Source organism: Diorhabda carinulata, chromosome 10, assembly GCF_026250575.1.
Source record: "Diorhabda carinulata isolate Delta chromosome 10, icDioCari1.1, whole genome shotgun sequence".
Lineage (NCBI taxonomy): Eukaryota > Metazoa > Arthropoda > Insecta > Coleoptera > Chrysomelidae > Diorhabda > Diorhabda carinulata.
In genome coordinates, this window is record NC_079469.1 from 2,083,286 (window position 1) to 2,106,604 (window position 23,319).

At 31.1% G+C, this 23,319-nt stretch overlaps 2 protein-coding genes across 8 annotated transcripts; one reads left to right on the forward strand and one right to left on the reverse strand.

Annotated features, from left to right (window-relative positions):
* The first annotated feature begins 465 nt into the window (after positions 1-465).
* Positions 466-4,811, forward strand: LOC130898977 (uncharacterized). Of its 4 annotated transcripts, XM_057808618.1 has the most exons (10): positions 511-620; positions 915-2,541; positions 3,118-3,212; positions 3,303-3,458; positions 3,515-3,568; positions 3,628-3,873; positions 3,930-3,983; positions 4,043-4,362; positions 4,393-4,501; positions 4,654-4,811. In XM_057808618.1, the coding sequence occupies exons 1-10, from the start codon at positions 557-559 to the stop codon at positions 4,749-4,751; spliced, it is 2,823 nt and encodes a 940-aa protein (XP_057664601.1). In that variant the 5' UTR covers positions 511-556; the 3' UTR covers positions 4,752-4,811. The 4 variants fall into 4 exon arrangements, with proteins under 4 accessions (XP_057664599.1, XP_057664601.1, XP_057664600.1 ...); XM_057808616.1 differs by having other exon boundaries at positions 466-620; positions 4,043-4,501; XM_057808617.1 differs by having other exon boundaries at positions 3,312-3,458; positions 4,043-4,501.
* Positions 4,812-6,168: 1,357 nt separating this feature from the next.
* Positions 6,169-21,657, reverse strand: LOC130898979 (facilitated trehalose transporter Tret1). 4 transcript variants are annotated; one of them, XM_057808620.1, is made up of 4 exons: positions 21,476-21,657; positions 19,758-19,912; positions 11,138-11,198; positions 6,169-8,215 (listed from the first exon to the last, which is right to left on the reverse strand). In XM_057808620.1, exons 2-4 carry the CDS (start codon positions 19,782-19,784, stop codon positions 6,837-6,839), a joined length of 1,467 nt encoding a protein of 488 aa, XP_057664603.1. In that variant the 5' UTR covers positions 19,785-19,912; positions 21,476-21,657; the 3' UTR covers positions 6,169-6,836. The 4 variants fall into 4 exon arrangements, with proteins under 4 accessions (XP_057664603.1, XP_057664602.1, XP_057664604.1 ...); XM_057808619.1 differs by lacking the exons at positions 19,758-19,912; positions 21,476-21,657 and adding an exon at positions 17,844-18,191; XM_057808621.1 differs by lacking the exons at positions 19,758-19,912; positions 21,476-21,657 and adding an exon at positions 15,493-15,599.
* Positions 21,658-23,319: the final 1,662 nt, after the last annotated feature.

The window sequence follows — 23,319 nt, forward strand, 5'->3', positions numbered from 1 at the left end:
GGAAATTCGACAACATCGCGAAAGTAAAAATTGATACATTGTTCATTAAGGGTCAATAGTCATTACGGCGCATTCTCCAAATTTGTTGAATGTTTATTATGAACAATATTTGAATGTTAATATACTTTATTAAATCAAGTTAAATATAAGAAACTTCACGATATTTGTTTCGAAAAATTGTCAAATATAAGAACAAACGAAAACAAAATGAAATATTGGAAGATGGTTAGATAAAAAAATTATTATATTAAAAATTTTTGCATTAAAGTTAACTATTGACGTGGGTAGCGTGTCCTTGTCATGTTACAATTCTCTGATGATAAGTGGCATACCAAAAATTTTTGAAATAGAATTGCCATTAAACGTTAAAAAATTCTTCGTCGTCGATATAATAGATAACTATAATTTATTACAGAAATTAAGTATACAATTATTAACTAAATGTATTCAAATAACTTATCGTTTAACATTCTATTGTTCATAACATTCATTCTGTTGATTATTCTTTCGTATAAAAAGAAGCGAAAAAAAGCGAAACACCAATTCAAAATCGACAATGAACAACAATCAACTAACTTCGATTTTGTTGTGTATCCTCGTTGGGAGCACTTTGGGGCATGGTAAGTTTCATAACCTCACTTTTATACATAGTTTTTAATGATATGTAACATCTCAGTTATTATATTTTTATTGTTTAATGTTTTAAATACGTTCTCCATAAATAATTTTAAAAAAAATTACTGTTTTCACATATAGAAATTAATACATTTTGAATTGAGCCTTAAACTTTGAGTCAGTTTATATGATATACTCAACAGATGTTTTACATCGTTGCCACATCATAATATTTTTCTGATTACAATAAAAAACTATTAGGAAGCTATTATTCAATTTTTTTTTTAATTTTATTACAGAGTATCAACGTGCTAAATATCTAGCACCGAAATCGAGATTATCCTTGTTTAAAGAACGATCATCTGAAACCAAACAATGTCATTTACAATGCACACAAGAAAAACCGACCGGACCGTTGCAATTATTCGTTAACCAAACCACAAATCTAATAGCGATCGTTAACACAACGGCGAACGTAGCATTGATCATCGATATAAACGCCAATATAACAGCAATACTTAACGGTACAAGCGGTGGTGGCGTTATCATAGATATCGCAACGCAAACGGGGCGTTACATCAAATCGAGCACAAATATTAATCTATGGTTGAATTCACGGGATTCGTTCCAAATCTATTTCTCGAAACTAGAATCTCTAAAAGTATTATTGAATTTAAATATCGGTGTTAAATTTGACGTTAAATCATCTTCTAAGGAAACATACGAATTTACTGGAAATCTTTTAGTTAAATTAGTTGATAATATTGATATACAAAGTGATATTACAGTTGGTTTATCACTGTTTATCTCTATATCATCGAACTTTATTGTTTTGTTAAAAGGAAATCTTAATGGGATTCTCAAGTTGATCGGTGCAGCCGCAATACACCTACAAGGTGATGTATTGAGATTACAAAACTTCCTAAGTGGTATAGGCGTTATTTTCGGACAAATTCAAGGAGGTTTGTTCGCAATAATCGAAGCAAACATCTCCATCAATTTCTCTGAATTACTATCTTCTAGTAACGGTATTGAAGTACTGACTCGTTTGGTACTCTACTTAGGTGCTAAATTCGATTTATCTGCTCTGGGTAATTATTTGAACAGCGTCGAACAGCTGTTAAATGTCATAGTACAATTAGGAGGTGGAATTAGCGTCGGAGTAACCGGCGCTCTTAAAGTTATTTCTCAAATAGTCGGCGTTCTACAAGGATCAATCAATATTGAAGTTTTAATACAAACTCTAATCGAATTTTCCGCCAATAAACACGACGATATCGAAATCAAAGTCTATTGGGATACTTTAATCGAAGCTATACGCGTCACTAACTGCCAAAACGCCCTATCGGTAACTATCGATATTATAACGCAAATACAAAATAATAATTTAATCGTTTTGGGTATAAACGTCTCAGAAATACTACAAGTTTTGGTTACGGGGTCTCAAAAAGCTTTGGAATTAGTTGTTAAAGTTCTTATTCGAATTGGAGGTGCGGTAAATATTTCTCTATCTATTTCCATTCTTCTTTTCGCACTTATCCGATTAGTGACGACTGTGTACGGTGTCGTTCTTCTCAGAGGACTCGGTATAACGATTAAAGTCACTGGAAATATAGTGAGTTATATACTGAAGAACATCAATATTGGTAACATCATCGGTTTGCTTACGAAATTCGATGTCGTATCTCTACTTAAATCCATTCCTATACTGAGCGATATTTTTGCCGCACTTTCATCGGCTGTTCAAGTTAGTAGCGGTGGAGAGTTGCAGATTAGCGTGTTGTTGAAATCTGAACAATCCACGAGTGTCACCGCTGGAATTGGGGTTTTCATTAAGGGTTTGTTGAATATTAACGGTGCTACTACGCCTAAACCGACGCCCGTTACCCTTCCAGCTGTTGACGGCAATGGAAACGGTTACGGAACGTAAGTATAAATCATAAATATGACTTGACAACACTGTAGCGATATTATATTATTTGTTTTCCTCACGTTTCCGTGTTAAAATTTCACATAAATTTGACTCGTTTTTTACGAAAATCGAAAAATAAATTATTCTTCTTAACGGTTATGTAACTTTTTCTGTGGAAATCAATTATTTCATCCCTCGTATATAAATAGAAATATTTTCAACTCAATTAATACAAATCACCTCCCATTAATAGTTTTAAAATTATTTCATAATTAAAATAATACACGAATTTAAAATAATCATACTAAACTCATATTTCTATAAATAGTATTAATTTAGTCCAATAGTAGTTTTAAATTTTTTTTCCCAATAAAAACCGCAGATTTATTAATCTGACAACCTCGCATTTTTTATGTCATATCATTGACATCAAATATACCTCTACTTCGTTTTATGTGATGTTTATGTAGATTTATTTCTATAGTGCATCGAACGTCGTTGCGTTTGATTCTTTTACACAACCACAAAACTCATTATCAAATATTCATAATTTAATCGATAAAAATATTTTCGATTCTTTTAATATTTAGAATAAATGGTAATGGATCTATTGGTGGATCAGTTAATTTTGGAGGCAATGGTTTATTCCCTTGGTTAAATAGCTGGAGTTGGGGTGGAAACAAAGGTAAGAATATTATATATTCATATTAATAATCTAATAATGAAGTTTTCTATCGTCCAATTGTTTAATAATACAGATTTAAACTGTTTCTAGATACTCTAGGTAACGGAAATTCTAGCAGCGGTACTGGAACTGGTACTGGTAGTGGAAGTGGAAGCGGTACTGGTAGTGGAAGTGGAAGCGGTACTGGTAGTGGAAGTATCGGTGGAAACGGAGGCGGAAATGGCTCGTTTACATTTGGTCTAGGAGGTAAATTGAATGTTGAAAATTCTATACTTAATGACGAGAAAATTTTTCGATCTTAGGTGATGATGGCGCGTCTTCAGGAAATTCCGGATCATTTGGATTGGGACTGGGAGGTGAATTTTTTGATTATTATTGTTAAATATTTCCTATAAACCAATTTAATTTGCTTTAGGAAGTGGTAGCAATGGCGGAAATGGAAGTTCAGGAAGCAGCGGAGAAACTGGCTGGAACTTTGGTGGCAACTCAAATGGAAACTTAGGCGGCAGTGGCAGCGGTACTGGTAGTGGAAGTGGAAGTGGAAGCGGTACTGGTAGTGGAAGTGGAAGCGGTACTGGTAGTGGAAGTGGAAGCGGTACTGGTAGTGGAAGTATCGGTGGAAACGGAGGCGGGGATGGCTCGCTTACATTTGGTCTAGGAGGTAAATTGAAAGTTGAAAATTCTATACTTAATGACGAGGAAATATTTCGATCTTAGGAGATGGTGGCGCGTCTTCAGGAAGTTCCGGATCATTTGGATTGGGACTGGGAGGTAAATTTTTCGAGTATTATTATTCAATATTTTCTATAAACCAATTTAATTTACCATAGGTGGAAATGGCGGAAATGAAAATTCAGGAAACAGCGGTGAAACTGGCTGGAACTTTGGAGGGAACTCAGATGGAAACTTAGGCAGTGGTTTGAGTGGAAGTTTTGGCAGTAACGGTCATGGTAGTGATGGAGGAAGTAACGATGGTAGCTCAAGTGGAAATGCCGATGGGAGTGGAGGCTTGGACATAAGCTTAGACGGAAGTGGTAATGGAAGCGGCAGTGGAAGTGGAAGCGGAAGTGGCAGCGGAAGTGGTAGCGGAAGCGGTAGCGGAAGTGGTAGCGGAAGCGGTAGCGGTAGCGGAAGCGGTAGCGGAAGCGGTAGCGGAAGCGGTAGCGGAAGCGGTAGCGGAAGCGGTAGCGGAAGTGGAAGTGGTAGTGGAAGCGGCAGTGGTAGCGGAAGTGGAGGCTTAAGTTTAGGTGGAAGCGGAAGTATAGGAAGCGGACATTTTGCGCTAAGAGGTAAAAACAAACATGTAAAAATTAATATTTGTTCCCGGAGTGTATATTCGGGTATAAATGATCAAAAAGTCTTTTTAAAAAAGAAGAATGATAATCTTAGATTAAAGATGAGTATTTTCATTACATATTAATTTTTATTTGTTCATTTTCAGACAACAAGAATAAAGGACACGCTCGAAATCACCACGAACACTCTCGAACCCACCACGAACACTCTCGAGCCCACCACGGACACGCTAACAACCAATAAAATAATGAAATATATAGTCTTCCATTTATAGATACTGTAAATAAATAATACGCATCGTTATTTCGTTTTTTATTTATCACACTTATATTATTGGAAAATTCCAATGTTACATAACATTTCGAAATTGAAAGATAGAATCAGTACCAGCAGACTTTAAGGTATGCAACCCAGCATACGCAAGGAAATTTCAATGTATGCAACTCAACGTGCATATCAACTCTGCCTTTTATTATATTTAAATAAAACTGTTGTTACGTTTTATTTATTTAATGCATAAATAAAACGTTCCGCTTTTGCTTTAGTTTTATTTACACTATATGTATACAATTATGAATTAATACTTTACGGCCGGTTATTTCTAGCCTCTGTCATACAATACTACTACTGACAGCTTGACATTTTTTCGCGGGTTGTCCACTCTTGCCGATTCTCAATACTAAAGGTCTAATCACACTACAAGTGTGTTCTCAATATTAAAGGTTTAAATATCCTACAAGTGTGTTAATTTATTTAATATTATATTAGATAAAAGAGAGCGAAATGAAGGATATACAAAACAATTTGAACTCGAAAGGAATCTAAAAACATAAGTTCGATATACGAAACCAGTCTCTAAATATTGGGTTCACCTGTTTAGCTCATTTTTATTGCTTTAAAAGAAAATATAGCGGTGTGACTATATATTTAAATGTAATTAATGCATCTAAATGTTCTTGATTTTAAGTCTATTCTGTTTTAAAATCAGTTTACTTAATAATTTTTAGAAGATAAAATTTGACGTTTCGATTAATTTCAAAATAGAACAGACCTGAAATCAAAAACATTTAGATGCATTAATATATCAAAAGGTCTAAGAAATAAGAAATTAAAGAAATTTAAATGTAGTTTTTAATCTAGTGTTAGAGCTAACTAGGTATTTAGCAATGCAGTACTCAATACACAAGTGTATGTTTCTAGATGTAAAAGAATTGTAGATAAAAAAGAAGAATGTCAAAATTTTCAATGCCTGTTATTTCGTTATTTTAGCCGATTAGTATTTTCATTTAATCGCGATGTAATTTATCAAAAATAGTTGATGTTAAATTTTGTTTGTGCAATGTAAGATATAAATTGGTGTGTGTATTACAGAAAATCGTTGAAAAATATTTGTTGTGAAAGTGTGTGTAACTAATAAAGTGTTTTGTACAATTCTACTGTTCTTTTCGGTGTTTTTATTTATTTAAAAGTGTTTAACCCACGAGTTTCGTATAAAATAGGTAATTTTTCGTGTCCTCGATATACTTTTTAAGTGTTATATATTTTATTGCAAGACGAACGTTATTTAAAATGTTTCCTCAATATATTCGAGATACGTATACGTATATGACTGTTCTTTTCCCCAATTGCCACTTAGTACGTGATGAAATAAAACACAAGGTAATATAATATAATTTTAATATTTTTTTTTTTAAATAAAATATAATAAATTAAGCAATCAATAATATCGATAATGGCATATAATTGACTAAATATACAATTTCACACATAGTTATAAATATTCAAATACGATCTATTTATTTAATTTTAGATTTTCAATTGTTTAAAATAATCGTTGTTATAAAACAAAAATATTCGCACACAAATAAATTTGATGGAATTAAATTATAAGAGTGAACTGACATATGTCAAATTAAATTATTCACGATATCTCGTTAAAAGCGTACGAAATAATGACGTCGTAGATTTAGTATTACAAATTCATGGGAAGTTGGATACAAATCTCAAATTATTTCGTACTATCGATGAATAATCGATTATTGTTTTGTCAAAATAATGTTTACCAGTGGCGTGGGGTTTAAAAAATAGGAATAATTTTTTTTTGTTTTTAGTGTTTTACACGATTTGAATTTGTTTTTTGTATAAAATCAGAAAAAAAAAATTATAAAACGATTAAAACAGATAAAATTTTAAAATCACAAGATAAAATATTTTCGGATCACACGATCAACGTGTAAATCACGAAAGTCGAATGCGATGTAAAACATTACTAAAAAAAACAACAAATATATATATATAAAAACCAGGTACTTTAAATAAAAATTATGACTAATTATCGAAAGAAGGATTGTCGATACCCTCTTTTTCGCTAGATTTAATCGGTTCACCGCTTAAAATGGCTTGTACTTCCGCGACGGTTTTACCTTTCGTCTCGGGTACGAGGAAAACAATAAAAACAACTCCCAAGAAGCATATCCCCGAGAAAATATAGAAAGTAACGTCCGGTCCGACGCCTTCTTTCAAATTAACATAAAACTTAGTGACTATAAAAGCCAAAAACCAGTTAAACATAGCGGCCGCCGAACACATCGTAGATTTAATCTCCTGAGGCAACAATTCCGCCGAAATCATCCACGGAATCGGTCCGAAACCCAAAGAGAACATCACAATGAAAACACTCAAACACACTATCGGTAAAACACCGATAGCATCGATTCGATCTTGATCGATGAGATTTCTATAAGATAACGAGAAGTATACACCAAGAACCAAACCCGAAACCCCCATAAAAACGATCGATATTATCAATAAGATCTTCCTACCGAATTTATCGACTATTAAAGCCGATAAAAACGTAGCCACCGTTTGTAATACACCGACTATAATCGTTCCGGTACTCGGTTTCAAGCTAGAGGAACCGGCAGCTTTGAAAATATCCCCCGTATAAAAAATAACCGCGTTAACGCCGCTCAACTGTTGAAAAAACATAAGACCGAACGTGATGATATTAGCTTTGATACTAGCTTTAGTTTTCAATATTTCCACAAACGAATTTTGTTCCGAAGTAGATTTTTCGATGTTTTGTTGAATTTCTTTAAGTTCCGCGTCACAATTATATGCAGATCCCCGCAATCGTTGCAAAGCCTTCTTAGCTCCATCCCCGTTATTTTTCTTCATTAGATAAACGGGAGTTTCCGGTTGGAAAAAGAACACGGCCGCGAATACCAAAGGAATAACAGCGGATAGTACGGCTAGAGTTAAAGGCGTGACGAACGCGCCTGCTACGTAAACGATAAGAATACCGACGGTTAATAACAATTGAAAAAAACTTCCCAGCGTTCCTCTGATGTTCGTTTGCGCGATTTCCGCCGTGTAAATAGGCGCCGCGACGCAAAACGCCCCCCCGGCTAATCCCGTTAGAAACCTACCGGCGTATATCATGCTGAGATTCTTAGCGAAAATGACCAATAGCCAACCGATCGTGAACGGTATCACCGTTAAGATACAACTCCATTTTCTACCGATTTTGTCGCAGAGGAAACCTATGGGGAAACAGGTCACCATGGCTCCTAATGTTGCGAACGAACCGATCCAACCTAGAGCGTCGTCCGTTATTTCGATATCGTTGAATTCGGCGTTTTTTAATCGATCCGATATGTTGGCGGTCCAACCGAGGATAGCTCCGGCGGCTACAGCTCCCAGACAAACTGCAAAACAAAACAAAAATGTAAATAAAAAGTGTTAAATATTAAAAGATGAAGAAAACAACGAATAATTTGATTTGACAGCCGGGAAGATTTGGGAAGAAAGAGGAATGGTGTTTGAACAGGAAGAAACCAGACCAGATTAGAAATGTTGGAAGGACGAAGTACTAAAACGAAAGGATGAAAGCAAATAAAATATGTGAATAAAGGAAATTAAAGCATTCGACATTCATTCATCGGAGGAACAAAGAAAAACTTGAAACTTGACAATCAACTGCTAAATGATTTGAGACAGGATCTGGAAGAAGAAGAAGACGAAGGAAGAGTCAGTGAATGAAACCATCGAATGGCAGCTCTCTTAATTTGGCGGGGATAAATAAATCGTTTGTTCTTGATTGTTCGATCAAATTTGATGTTTGTTCGACCGTTTTATTCTTAATAATTAATTTTTCAATTCCCCAGCAACATCATGGTCTAATTATCGTTTTTGCGCACGCGCGCTTATACAAGATTACGCGGGGTTCATTTGAATCTCGTTCATAACAATGGCGTATAAGCCAAATAAACTCAAAATTTAGATTTAGCAAATGAAAATCGTAAATTGGCTCCATAAAATGTTTTACATTATCAAAAACGCATTTTTTTTAACATATTTAGATTTTAAACGGCTAATTATCAAAATAAACTTTAGACTTATATTCAGCGAATCAAAATGCATGATAATTATGTTTAGTTAAGTTTGAAAATTTTTTTATCATCATAGCTTCCGAATTCCTTTATTTTTCGGTTTTTTTTTTAAATTTTCTTGAAATTTTTAAGAGTATACAGGTCGAGCTTACCTCGTATTCGGATTCGGCGGGTTAAAATACAAAGACTTCGAAAAATCCGGTCAAATGTACAGAGAACTTTAATTTTTTATTGTGTGCCAGTGTAATTATTATTTGTGTTGACTGATATAAACAAGATTCAAATGAACCGCGTAATCTTGTATAAGCGCGCGTGCGCAGAAATGATAATTGAAAATTTAATAATTAAACGATCGAACAAACATATTTTTTTGACCGAACAAACGATAACTCACTGAGATTGAGTAAAATAATAAAAAAAACTCATAATTGATTACGTTAGGAGCTGAGTTGAGGTTAAAATTTTGATAATAATTTATAAAAAAATGAATTTCGAACAAACATCAAATTTGATCGGAAAATCAAAAACAAACGATTTAGCAAAAAAAAATGAAAAAAAATTTGTCTCCGCCAACTTAAAGGCTCAAATAAACGGGTTTTTACAAGCTAATAAGTCTGCTGTTAATTAGGTTAGGTTATTGTGAAGATTTGCTAAATTATTGGTGGTTTCCCTACAGTGTCCTATCTAGATCCTGTTGTGAAGATAAAGTGAAACACTAGTAATATTTCACAAAGACTACACCAACAAAGCAACAAATCGTCGAGGGATGCGAATTTTAACCGACTTATATATGTCTGAGCTGAAAGAAAATCAGTTGTTAGGCCAAATGGATGCGAAGCTACTTAAGTCTAAAATCAAGTCCATTAAAAATGAATGGTCGAAGAACATAACAAATCGCCCTAAGTACATGGGTTAGAAACCTCGACATTGTTGTTTCTGAAACTCGACACAGGTATTCCAGAGACTTGAATATCGTGTCCTGTTTTGGCAACATTTCCTCTACCATTCCCAATAGTTCATCAAACTGTTGACCTGTAATTCTCAATTCTATACGCCGCAGGATCTTCGTTTCTTCAGCTATTTCAGTAAAGTATTTGATGCACCTTAATCGGTACATCTTCCTATCCACGGTTTCACCCACACGTTTGCACTTTCCGTTTCGTGTTTTTAACTACAACTGCAACTCCCGATTGAACCAGATCCTCTGACATCTTCAACACTAACTCCTACTAGCAACTTGTGCACAAGCTACTGTGAGTACAAGCAGCTAGTTTACGAGCTGCTTGTGAAAAAAGCCGGCTTGTAGCTTGGAAACTCGCCCCGTGTACTTGAACTTTAAGAGAACTTCGAATGACAGTCGACAGGTTCCATTAGAGGTTGTAAACTCTTGAGGAAGCGAATATATGGGCACAAGAGCAGTTGCCAAACCAAATGGTAATTATTTACCCAGAACATAACAAAAATTAAATTTGACAATTTTTTAGATGTCGTATACAAAGTTCTAGCCAGAATGATAAAGAGTAGAATCGGTAAATACTCGACCACACAAATGAGATCTAAAAAGGGTTCATAATGAAGACTAAACCACAATAATAGTTAGGACCAAGGATTAAATCCGGAGCTTCTCTTTATGTACTGTAAAACATCCATTTCAGGCTCTAGCAGCTCTAGGAATACTTTATTTGGTAAAAGAACGAAACTTATCGAGTAATTTTGAAACAAAAATGTTGTTTAAACCGAGGAGATCCACTATGAGCAGTGTTCTAGAAATAATCCCGAGAAATATCGATTTAATAATAAACAATAACAAACTAAAAGTCACCTACTATTTGAAAATAAAGCAAAAGAATGTGAATAAATGAGCGATAGAGGAAAAAAAAACCCGTTAAATGAGGCCATTGCCAGCTAATTATCATTAACGATTTTTTTTTAAAGAAACAACCAAAATACGTAAGTTTCGATAGCGCGGAAATATATTACAATTAGTACACTATTCCACGATCTCTGAAACCCCTGAAAGCGGCTAAATGGTTCCAAGTTTGACAAGATTTGCGTCCTATTGGAAAGCTTGATATTGAATTTTAAGTAAATACGTGCGTTTAATCCTATCTACCCTAACCTAACTTGCAGCCGTAACAGATTTTTTCTATGTGTATAGTTTGTTTTACACGCCCATGTTAATTTCGACACTCAATATTTTATCCCCCTGTTAATAAATAATAATAAAACGTTTCTTACCGGAAAGAGCTGCGATGTATTGAGGCAAAGTTTTCGCCTGATTACCGTCGGCCATTTTATTCTGTAATAAAGTAAAATTTGTAAACTAAAATTCAAAATTCCCTCCGCCAACGATGATTAATTTCGAATGTTTCGATTTGCTAATATCGAATATGATTAATTTCTGTTTTTGTTTGTTAGACTGTATATACATAGTGGGTGGAGGGGCATAGTATATTACTGTAATTAACTAGAAGGTTTATGTTATGGCGGTATTAAAGTTATTATTAATAAAAATTGATTTGATTAATTCACATATCGGCTGTTTGGTTATAAAAAATAAGATTGAGCAAATAATTAATGAATACGTTAATCTAATCACGTATTACCAACCATTAAAATAGAAAGTGACATTTCTTTTTCTCTATATCTGGCTTTCCATATCGATTGCGGTCTAGATTCCGGTATGAATATAAAAAAAAAATTAAAGTATGTGGAATAATTTTCGACAATAAACTTAACACGAATTTCATTATAGTACAGGCAAATTAGGTTTTGATTTCCTAAATTATGGGAGGTTATGGGTTACTGAATAAGTCTTAACAAAATTACGGGCACGGTTTTTCAAAATTTTAGGAGTTGGAACTCAAAAATATTTTTAATCATGAATAACTCGAAAACTACGAGGAGGAATTCGAAAAAAAGTGCTAGAGAAAAAATATAGAGCACAAAATTATCTAAAAATTGGTTTTCAAGCATTTTTTCCTAACCTCAAAATTTTCACTTTAAAATGGGTTTATACACTCAAAAATATTTTGAATTGTGAATAACTCGAAAACTATGAGGATTTCGAAAAAAAGTGTTACAGCAAAAGTGTACAGTACAAAATTCTCTACAGATTGGTTCGCGAGCATTTTTTCCTAACCTCAAAATTTTCACCTTGCAATGGGTTTATACACTCAAAAATATTTTGAATAGTGAATAACTCGAAAACTATGAGGAATTCGAAAAAAAAGTGCTAGAGAAAAAATGTAGAGCACAAAATTCTCTATAAAAAAGTATCCCAAGTATTTGTTCCTAACCTCAAAATTTTCACCTTAAAATGGGTTTATACACTCAAAAATATTTTGAATCGTGAATAACTCGAAAACTATGAGGATTTCAAAAAAAAATGTTACCGAAAAAGTGTACAGTACAAAATTCTCTACAAAAAAGTATCTAAAATATTTGTTCCTAACCTCACAATTTTCACCTCAAAATGGGTTTATACACTAAAAAATATTTTGAATCGTGAATAACTCGAAAACTACGAGGAATTCGATTAAAACTACCCAAGCAAAAAATGTAGAGTACAAAATTCTCTACAGATTGGTTCCGAAGCATTTTTCCTAAGCTCAAAATTTTCACCGTAAAATGGATTCTTGGAACTTGAAATTCAGTAACCGAAAACCTTCGAGAATCTAGTAAATCAGAAGTGCCCAATTTAATTTCGGGTTTAATCCTATTTTACCTGTACTATTATAAAATTAGAGTGAAGTGAATGTGAAGTTACAAATTATTGGAAGGTTAGCAATCACACACCCTGTATTAGACTGCTGGGGATAAAGAGCCACCCCGTAGTTTAGAATTATTTGTTTATCAGCTTTATATTATATTCGGTTTCGAAATAAAAATATGGTATTCAGTCCAGTTGCCTTCTTACTATTCTATCAATCCGCCCTCGTAATATTACACTTACTCGTAAAAATTAAGGTTTTATTTGTTTTTGTTTATTTTCGTAATTGTTAATTTTTATAATCAGTTTATCTTGAAGTTATACGTAGCACTAAAATTTATATTATTTGCATAGAAATATAATAACCTAACATAAAATCATATATAATAATCCAAAGATGACATAATTATAATAAACGAAAATAGATGTGCAACGTCAAATGCTGAAAAATAATAATTCTAAAATGTGACATTTAATAAAATGAAATAATTGCCCCAATTACCCCCAATACCGAACGGAATTTGGGCTAGAAGTGAAACGTTGCTAGTTGTTCTTCTCCCGTAATTCGAACAAGCTCGTGGCAACATCGCGCTGTCACGTAATAAAGAGCAACGGAAATATTCAATAATTTACATATTATTATATATAATTAATTTTAATTAATTACTAATTATAAATTGCTCTGGTTAGATTTTAATTCATTAAAGGTTAGGGGTTCTCATATAGAAGAAGACTGCATCTTTGACAGTTTTGTATCACTATACCTATCCTATGTAAGATATCTAAGAGGAGTACGTAATTTTACATCTATTTAATAAATATTTGGTCGATTAAAAGTTATTATAGCGCCATCTGTATGTCACTTTATAAAGATGTATAAACAATACTACAAAGCTAATGTATTCGTTAGTGAACTATTACAGGGTGGACGTGGGCAGAAACTATTAGAAACAAAACAATATTTACCTGTCTCTAAAGGATATATTTACATCGAATACGATTTACAGAAAGTTGTAACGTTGAGTAACTAGGAACGATTATCTTTATTGTCAAGATTTTAAGTATCTCTTGGAACAATAATAGATAAGGTTTTAATATTATTTACAATCCAATCGGTCGCAGACAATGAACAGAGTGGTCCAATCTATCATCACAAACGAAATAATTTCAATAAAACTAATAAAAGTATCTTATTTCCTTAATATAATAATAGTTTAATATATCAATCGATTAAAAATCGACGTGGAGAAATTTTTATAAAAATTGAAATATATAGCGTCATTATGTATATTATAAATTAAGTCGAGATTCCTATTACTATTTACTAACACTTAAAGACAGTATTGTTTTATAATATTAATAATTATAATTGTTTTTATTTTAAACCAAAACATGCTAGAAAAGAATTGACCTCGTTCTAAATTTAACCTTGAAAATACTTGATTAGTAACGCCCTCTATTAGAGTCATATAAAAAAACTAATTTAAGGGGCGTGTCGACTACCAAAACATACACTGTTGCCAGTAATTTGGATGTAATCGAAATCGTATTGATTTTTGTTTTATCATCAATAAATATTGTTGATCCTAAAAGTTTTTAAAATGACTAATATTTATTTTGTTTTAAGAAATATATATATATAAATACTTTTGAAAAATTTTCCAGGCGTTCATAAGATTTTTAACGTTGATTATTGTAGTCGTTCTTTGTCGTAATAATATGACGTTGCATGCTTCTGAATTTTCTATTGGTGGCAAAATATAGACTAGTATATTTAAAAATTGACGCCTTGTATAAGATGTAAACAAATAATGTTGTGTATTTTCGATTATAGGACTGGGTAATGACCGTTAATTATCAATACAAAACAATGAATTTTATTATCTGTAAAAATGCATCTCTTGGAAATTAACACAACAAAACAAAATATACGAGGATGGTTCAAATGTATGGATTCTCCACTTCTGAACATCTATCAATATGCGTCTATCGCTCACTATCTGTCAAAACAAGCTGTGTCATTTAGGTTGACAGTTTTGACAGAAAAATTAAATGAGATGTTTGAAAAAAGCATTACTTAAACCAAGTTCGCTTGTAACATAAATTTTATTGGTACGAGAGTCGTTTTAAAATTTCTACACTCGTAATAATTGGAAAAATTTCAGTATCATTTTATTATTAAATATGCGGCAACGTCGCACTGTCGTCTAGCCAGTTTCTAAAGAGTGGGCAGATTCACAAACTCAGGGTATTTATGTTTACGTCACGTCAGCCACATAATGAAGAATTATGAAAGATTAATATTAATATTTCATTCAATTAAGATTTTTAAAGGAAGTAAACTAAGTCAAAATTATTTTAAATGTGTTTAATGATGATTTATTTTGATTTTAGGTGTCTATTCATATGAAATCAGTTTAAAATTACAGGTACAAATTTGACGTTTCGACCTACTTCGGACTTAACCAAGTAGGTCGAAATGTCAATTTTTCACCTGTTACTTTGAATAGATTTTTTATAAAAAGGGACCTAAAATCAATATAAATCATCACGAAAATCATATAAAAAGGTATAAGAACCGAAAATGAACACTTAATAAGACGAAAATATCTTTAATAACGTTAAAATATTTATTTTAATTCCTTTTACATTTTCCAGAGACTCCATTTTGGAAACGTTTTCAACTGACATATAATAGTTTGAAATATATTTTTAATCTCTATAACCAAATGTATATAAATAAAAATAATAATTTGGAATCATTTTGGTATTGATTCTATAATATGCTATTATATTTTAAGCGACGTTGTCAGATCAATAAAAATTTCTGATTACATTTAGAGGTTAATATATAAGTAAAATAAGATATGCAGTTATTTACCTCTCCAACTCGTTTGGAAATCACCATCTCATGAAACGATTGTCGTTGAACTAACTCAATTAGGAAGTAAGTAGGTTCATTCTTATACGGCAATAACAGCCAGTATCCCAGAGAGTTTATTATTAGATAATGCCTTCAGATTCAACAACATAAATAAATATTTTTGTCAACAGTTGTTTTTTAATAAAGCCTTATTAAACTTACGAGGGTGGACGTAAAATAATGTACGAAAATCGAATTAATTCTAAAAGAAACTTGATTGGTGACAGCGAAAATGATCTAGAAGAATTGTTTTACGTAATCTAGCTAATATTTTTCGTTAGAATTATACACTAGGAAAAATTCGAAACGTTTAGGTGTGGTTCATCTTTGAAAATAAGATTTTCTAAAATATTTCTGACAAATGATCCTTGATTCATCTAGTTCAAAGAATTGATTTCGAATTTCATGTTGACACAATGTCATACGGTCGTTTTGAAGTATTTAAACGATTTGTATCCACTACTGAAACGTGTTAGATTGTAAATTTCGTTTAATTAACTTTTTTTTTATAAACCAATATGTTAATTAGTGCAAAATGTTTATCTGATACGTAAATATAAATACGTGACATTTTTTTTAATATTTACATAAATATTTTGCAGTTTATATCGCATTTTGTAGGTTGGTAAACAAGAGTTTGTTTTTTTTTCAGTTCTGAAAATACGTAAAATCTATGATATATTAAAATTAAATAAAAATATTCGGAAGAGTTCATAAAAATCGACGACGGGAAAAAAATTACAACGTGGCAACGATGTAAAACATATGTCTTATTACTGTTACTTGGTAACAACTATAAGAAACCAATTAAATTCGTCTCCATTTGTCACGTGATACTTATCATATGTTTGTTTTGTTCACTTGTTTGGGATTTTCAAAATTATTAAAATCATAAATAATATGATCAGAATAATTTGAGTAACGTTAATTTATTTAGTCAACGGCACAGCAATCTGTGTAAATCAAAATTAATACATCGTATCTGTGAGATAAAGATAATTGTTTTCAAACGAACTGATAAAATCGATTAATATTATTTATTGTAAAAATACGATTCGCTCGTAGTACAAAGAATATTTTGATAATTTGGAGAGATTATTCTAAAAAATTACTTGATATCTGATTATTCAAATCATATTGAATTAATCATATGAAATCACATTTGATTATTATCAGACAAAAGTGTTTCAACCTCACTTTTTGTTGATTTCATTTTAATTAAGTGCATCTGTCAAAACGTTTTCTATTCACGCTTTCAAATGTTTCATCTGATTGTTTCCGAATGAAAGCCGTAAATAAACTTTTGATTGCGTTCAATTTGTACATGGTGGTTAATTTTAATATATTCATGAAACATAATCTTCAATTTAATGTCGAATAATTTGACTTTGAAAACGATTTCCGAATTAGGAAGAGAATATGCGAGTATAGTCAAAACATAATAATATAGTCCGGTCAAATTTGCTCATGAAAGGTTATGATTATGAAAACATTGTAATTCGTGCGATTATCAATAAAAATATCAGAAAATCGTGAAACATCTGTTTTTTCGTAGACTTTTCAATTTTAAGTGCCAAAATGTTTCCTTGTTATTCGATTTTTTATTTGAAAAAAGTCGCAATGTGCTAAATCTGGTAATTTAAACGGATGTGAAAAAAGAAGGAAGCTTTAGGTCGGTTTTAGTGGCTATGCCAACTGTTCTTTATCACTAATAGACTCGTTTACACTTTTTAATCGCTCATCACTTATAAACTGTAAGTACCTGACACGTGACATGGAAAAAGTCATATTATGAAGGAAACAATTGACAAACCTATTTGAGAACTGAAGCCCCCTTTGAAACTGTCAATTTCCTCACCTGCGCATGAGTAAAGACAATTATAGTACAGAATTTTATTATTACATCAGGGACTTTTGACCAATTTGACTGGGCTATAATGAGTGAGGGCGATAACTGGTTATTAGTGACAGAAAACTATTATTATTTTCACCTGTTACGTCACTTGATTTAGTCACAGTAAAAATTTTAATACCATTGACCATAATTAATTATTCGGTTTTAATTAATAAATTCTAAGCTGAAAATCGATTTGATCGTGAATCTATTATATTACGTAAAGTAAAATGTTTTTTTTTTCAATTAATTAGTTTTTAAAATATTCTCGAATGAAAATTGTAGACAAAACTCGACAGATCGCTTTCTGAAATATCTTCACTTAACAATGTTGCCAGATATAAATACTTCAAACCAAATTTTTGATCGTAAATTAATATATCACTTGGAGTTTATGAAAAATTTCCCAACTTACCAATTGTTTTATCGAAAATTCACTTTTCATCAATAAAATTTAGGTACACTGATCAAATAGTCCGGAAATTAACTGACACACAATCCACCCGCTAAGAAACAACTATGTTGGGGGGTTATAACAGACTAATAGAGCATGCGCCAGAAAACGTATCCCATAAATGTAGATTCAAAGCGATAATGCCATAAAAAATGACTATGATCTGAATTAACCATAAAATTAGTATTAATTGAGTATTTTCCGATTAATTATAAGACATTGATCAATTTTTCGATTATTTATTTCAAAAAAAAAAACATTGAAATTGACAATAGAAGCTATCTAAATGATTTCGATATTTAGTTTGATAAAGATTTATTTGTATAACATAAAAATTAATCAAATAAATTTTCTATTACTTGAAACAAATTATAATACACATAATGAATCATAAAATTATATACAAAAGTGCTTATACAGTATGTCCAGTCCATTTTTAAATTAATCACACAACTTTAATAAAAAAAAAACGAACAAAATATAATTCTTAATTACTGACGTTTCTCAGAGCCGGCAACATTGCGAATTCAAAATATACGAAGTTCTTTTTTAGATTCACTCCAACGAAATAAATAATATTCTACTAATTTATAAGACCAAAATATGTTGAACAAAAAAAAATATTTTTTTTTCACATTGACTAACAATCTCCTATTTAAATAACTAAACAACTGACGCAACAAACACAAAAGAATAGATATTAAAATAATGATAGGTACAGTCCCGGAAACAATTATGTGTCTATACAATTTTTTAGTAAATAATATTAAATTGGATTAAAATAAATGAAAATGTATATTTTCTAATAATTCAAGGCCGTTTATGAATATTATTATCAATTAAAATATTAATTTAGAGATCTAAAAGGGTTATATTATTTAAATTTTAATATTAAACCGTTAACGTTTTGACAGACGACGACGTATAAGATTAGGTAGAATCAGTGTTGCCACAAAATTTTTTTTATTTACACCCGGAGCTGGTTACAAAAACGAAATAATTTGGTTATTTGTAAATTATTATGAAATGTACTTTTTATTAAAGTTTTAAGCCAAAATTATTCGTCACTTTTTATATAAAGTATAGGTAAACGTTTCTGTACGTACTTAACACTAATTTAGTGTTATAGTTGCTACAGACGGTTCTTAGAGGTGAATTTCTGTGTTCTATACAGGAAAATTCTGAATTAAGAAGTTAATTAAAATTTTGAAAGACAGTATTAAAAGAATATAGTCAAATATTACATTGATATTATATAAAAAGAGTTAGGGGAGGCGAGTTAACTGTGGCAACGCTGGATAGAATCTTGGAAGGTACAGTCCCGGAAATAATCATCTATTTATGCGACGTGATATTGTCACCAAACGAATTGGATTTAAACAGAAGAAATATGTATTTCAAATATTACAAGGACGTTTATGAATATATTTATCTACTATTGACGGTTTTTTTCTGATCATTTCACTGATATAAATAAAATTATTTTCCCGTAATGACATGTCATTGAAGAGGGATATTGGTTTTTTGTTGTTGGTTGCCTTGTTGTCTTCTCTTTTAAGTACGATTGAAAATATTCAGATCTTGTTTTTTTTTAATAATATACAAAGTGAGTATATAATTTGGAATTTATTATTTAATTATATTGTGTTATATTTATAATAAAGAATTATAGGAAAGTTTAAATATTATGGATAAACGTGTATATTTGGATATTTTTTGTAAAAAAAATACAGTTTAAGGATTTGAACGAAAAAGCGAACGATTTGGTTCAATAATTTTACAAAAAACAATTAGAAACAACTTTTTAATCGACCACAATATTCAGTTAGATTTTATAGAAAGTATATTAGAGAAAAAAATAAATAAACAACTTACCAATGTATACTTTTTGGGCATCTTCATCTTTGGCACTGGTCAACGGCCTATCTTCTCGAAATAACAACGAGAAACTGGTCGGTAGCTTCTTTCAGGTTTTACCTTTCAAAATCGCATGTCAATGCAAAACCACGTATCGGAAACAGCACTGATACCTACCGAACATACACACGTATATATCCTACCGAATAAAAAGTACAATTTTTTGTTTATTAAGTATTTAATACAGGGAAATTCGTTAGTTGATTCCGACATTTTCTTATCGTTTTAACACTATTTTTATACATACAGCATGTCTAAACATACGAGGGAGGTTTTATTAGTTAAATGACGTATTTTCTATTTCGTGATAATATTAACTTTTTTCATATTTATTTTTTTATGTGGCTACTAAAACTAAATTATTGATCAGATTTATGTAAAATTGACAGATGACATTAGAATGACGTATAATCACCGTAATGAAAGTGCTGTCAATTTTTGATAAATAATTAAATCTTGTTGTATTATGTGTTGGGTCATAATTGTTAGTATTTGCTACGTTGCCAAATTTATTTCGACTTTTATAATGATAAGAAATTAAAATTCGCATTAAAGTGGTTTATTATGTATTATTTTATCGAGATTGGAAAATAATTGAAATAATAATTAATTTTTAGAAATAATAATAAACTGAAACTGAATTAAATATTTAAAATACAACTTTACACTATACAGTATATCATATTTCAACGGATTCTAGCGAATTCTTTCAAAATCTTGAAAATATTTTCGTTTCGACATGAAGACTTTGAAATATAATTTTTCTTTGTTACCAGAGGCGTGCTAAGAGGGATAATAGTTGTTTGTTATCCCTACGATAATGTCGAAATAATAATGTTTTTTCAAGAAAAATTGACATTTTATTATATGATTATAATTACATCCGAAAAAAATTGTTTTAGTTCAAATAAAACTTAAATAAAATTAAATTTTGACGTAATTGAAAAAAAAAAATTTCTTACTCACAGTACGCCATCTATCCAAAAATCCTTTTACCTCATTCCTATTTTCACAACTGGCAACACCGGTATTTCAAGGTAAAATCTGTTATACGAGGGTTGCTAGTTAAGTTTTGATATATATAAAAAAAATATCTATAAATGGTTTTTATCGTTTTTAATAATATCAATACACTTTTGTATGCGTTTGAACCAATCGTCGAAGCATTTTTTCCATTTCGATCGAGGTGATTTAAACGCATCAACCGACACAAGTTTTTTTTTGAGCGATTGTCAAATTAAACGGTATCCAACTCAAACAAATCTTTTTGACAGCCAAATGTCGTGCAATATTGAGTGGAACTAATGCCCAAGTCTACTTGCTGTTTTAATCTACGTCGAAAGTCATAGAAAATCGATTTAATTCCATTTTTTACCAAAATAAATGTTTAGAACAACTCAAATATGACTACGTTAACAATTAAAAATGTCAAACTGTATTATAGCAATGTCAGATTTGACATATTTACATCACTGTCAAAACTTTAGTAACATCCCTCGTATTATGTATTTATTAGTCGGTGTACGATTTATTATGACGTTGTTTAAATGAAATTCTAATAAAAAAATATTGTTCAAATTAAGAAAAAAACTAAATAATCGGTGAAATAAATTAAAAAAACAATGTTTCCAATTAATATAAGTATACTAAAATTTGGGAAAACATAGTTAACTTACCACCAAAATTATTCTCACCGCAACATACGAATAAACTGGCCTATAAAACGAAGAATTCTGTCCGAATTACTGGCCTAGAACGCGATCGACACAGGTAAAAGTTGAAACGACTGCTGCGGCTGTTGTGGAAGAATGCGATTTAAAATGTTAGTGAACTGCCTTCCAGTCACAACTTTGACGAGCCTCCGCTTACTGTTATATGGTCTGTGACGTGGTTCGTCAGTTTTCTCTCTTTTTTTTAAGTCTTTCAGGTGCTTCGGCCACCGCAAAATTCTTCGAGTTATAGGGAAATACTCAACGTCAATAATTGTCAACTTTTTATTAGGAATCTTGAATATTGTAAATAACAGAAAATGGTGAAAATATACTAGAGTTATCAAAAGAAAATTTTTTTATATCAAATTCATTCTTTTTAATCATCTCTAACAGTTTTATTGCTATAAAACAAGTTTTCAATCGTTTACAATTTTGCAGTTTCAAATTTTTTACGATTATTTGATCTATATACTTCTCTAATTGAGAATTAGTTTTTGTTTATGATAAATGACGTGTTAAATTTTAAACAACATCACGTCACGTAACCTACTGTCACAGATGTCCATGTCACGTCACGTCACGTCATGCGTGGTTATTTATTTCATTTTTTTTTTACTAATTTGAGGTTACGTTTCAATATTTTACATTGTTCACTCCCATTTTCTCTTGTGTACGGCTATCCAGAATTGGAAATAAAGTGAATAAATGCTCTGAACAAACATATCGAACCTACAAGCAGGTTAAATTTACCACATAAAACGTAAAGTACTTTTATGTTTAATCTGTTTGACCATTTAGTGCGTTGGTAAGCCATTTCTCCCTAGAATAGTAACTTTCGTTATATTCCGTTGTACAACTGAAAGTAATTACGAATTTATGTCATAAATAATTTTAATAAAAACGAAGTATTTAAATGTTGTAGTTGGCTCACAAAGTAGTAAATTATTCTGTTTCAACCTGTATAATCTAATGTATCTATTTTCATTAAATTCAGCTTTACAATTTTGACGAGCTTTATAAACCCACCTGCTATTTTAAACTTTTAAGTTACCCTGTATTTACGTCTTCATGATATGAGATAATTACTATGTACCGCGTAAACCTGTTATAGTTTGAACTCGTGTTAGTTTATAGACGTAATATAATTGGTTAAATTACCATAATCTCCTCCTTTCCTACAGCCTCTTAAAAAATTCTCTTAAATTTATTTCGTAATGCAAGCTGCTTTTCTAATCTAATAAATTTCGTTTAATGACATAAAAGCAGCTCAAGAGGTTAAAACGAAATCACCTTGTATAAAATATGCATACAAGTTCACCTCGAGAGTATACCAAAACAAAATATTAGTTGTTATATAAGTATGTATAAATTGGACTTTGTTTCAAGGTAAAACAATCATACAAGATATTTGAGGTAGGTATGTGGTCAGATCTCACGTATTATTAAAAAACAATTGTTCGTAATCAGTGGAAAGGGAATTCCATTAAGTATTACAGAAAAATTTAATCATTATTACTAATATAAGAAAAACCTGGTAAAAACCAGTACATGCATCCATCTGACACAAACAACTTCGTCCAAATCAAATTTTTAAATGTTCGACGTCAATTAAAAACCTCATAGGTCCAAATTTAATCAATTCATATGGTTTTGCGATTTTCAAAGAATCTCCCTGTATATTTAGTGGAAATTAAAATATTTGAGTAATAACTCAGTTGAATTACTAATTACGTGTCATACTTTTCTATACAATTGAATGTAGGAGCATTGTCTGGATTTGTTTATTAAATAAATAACCGTAATCTTTG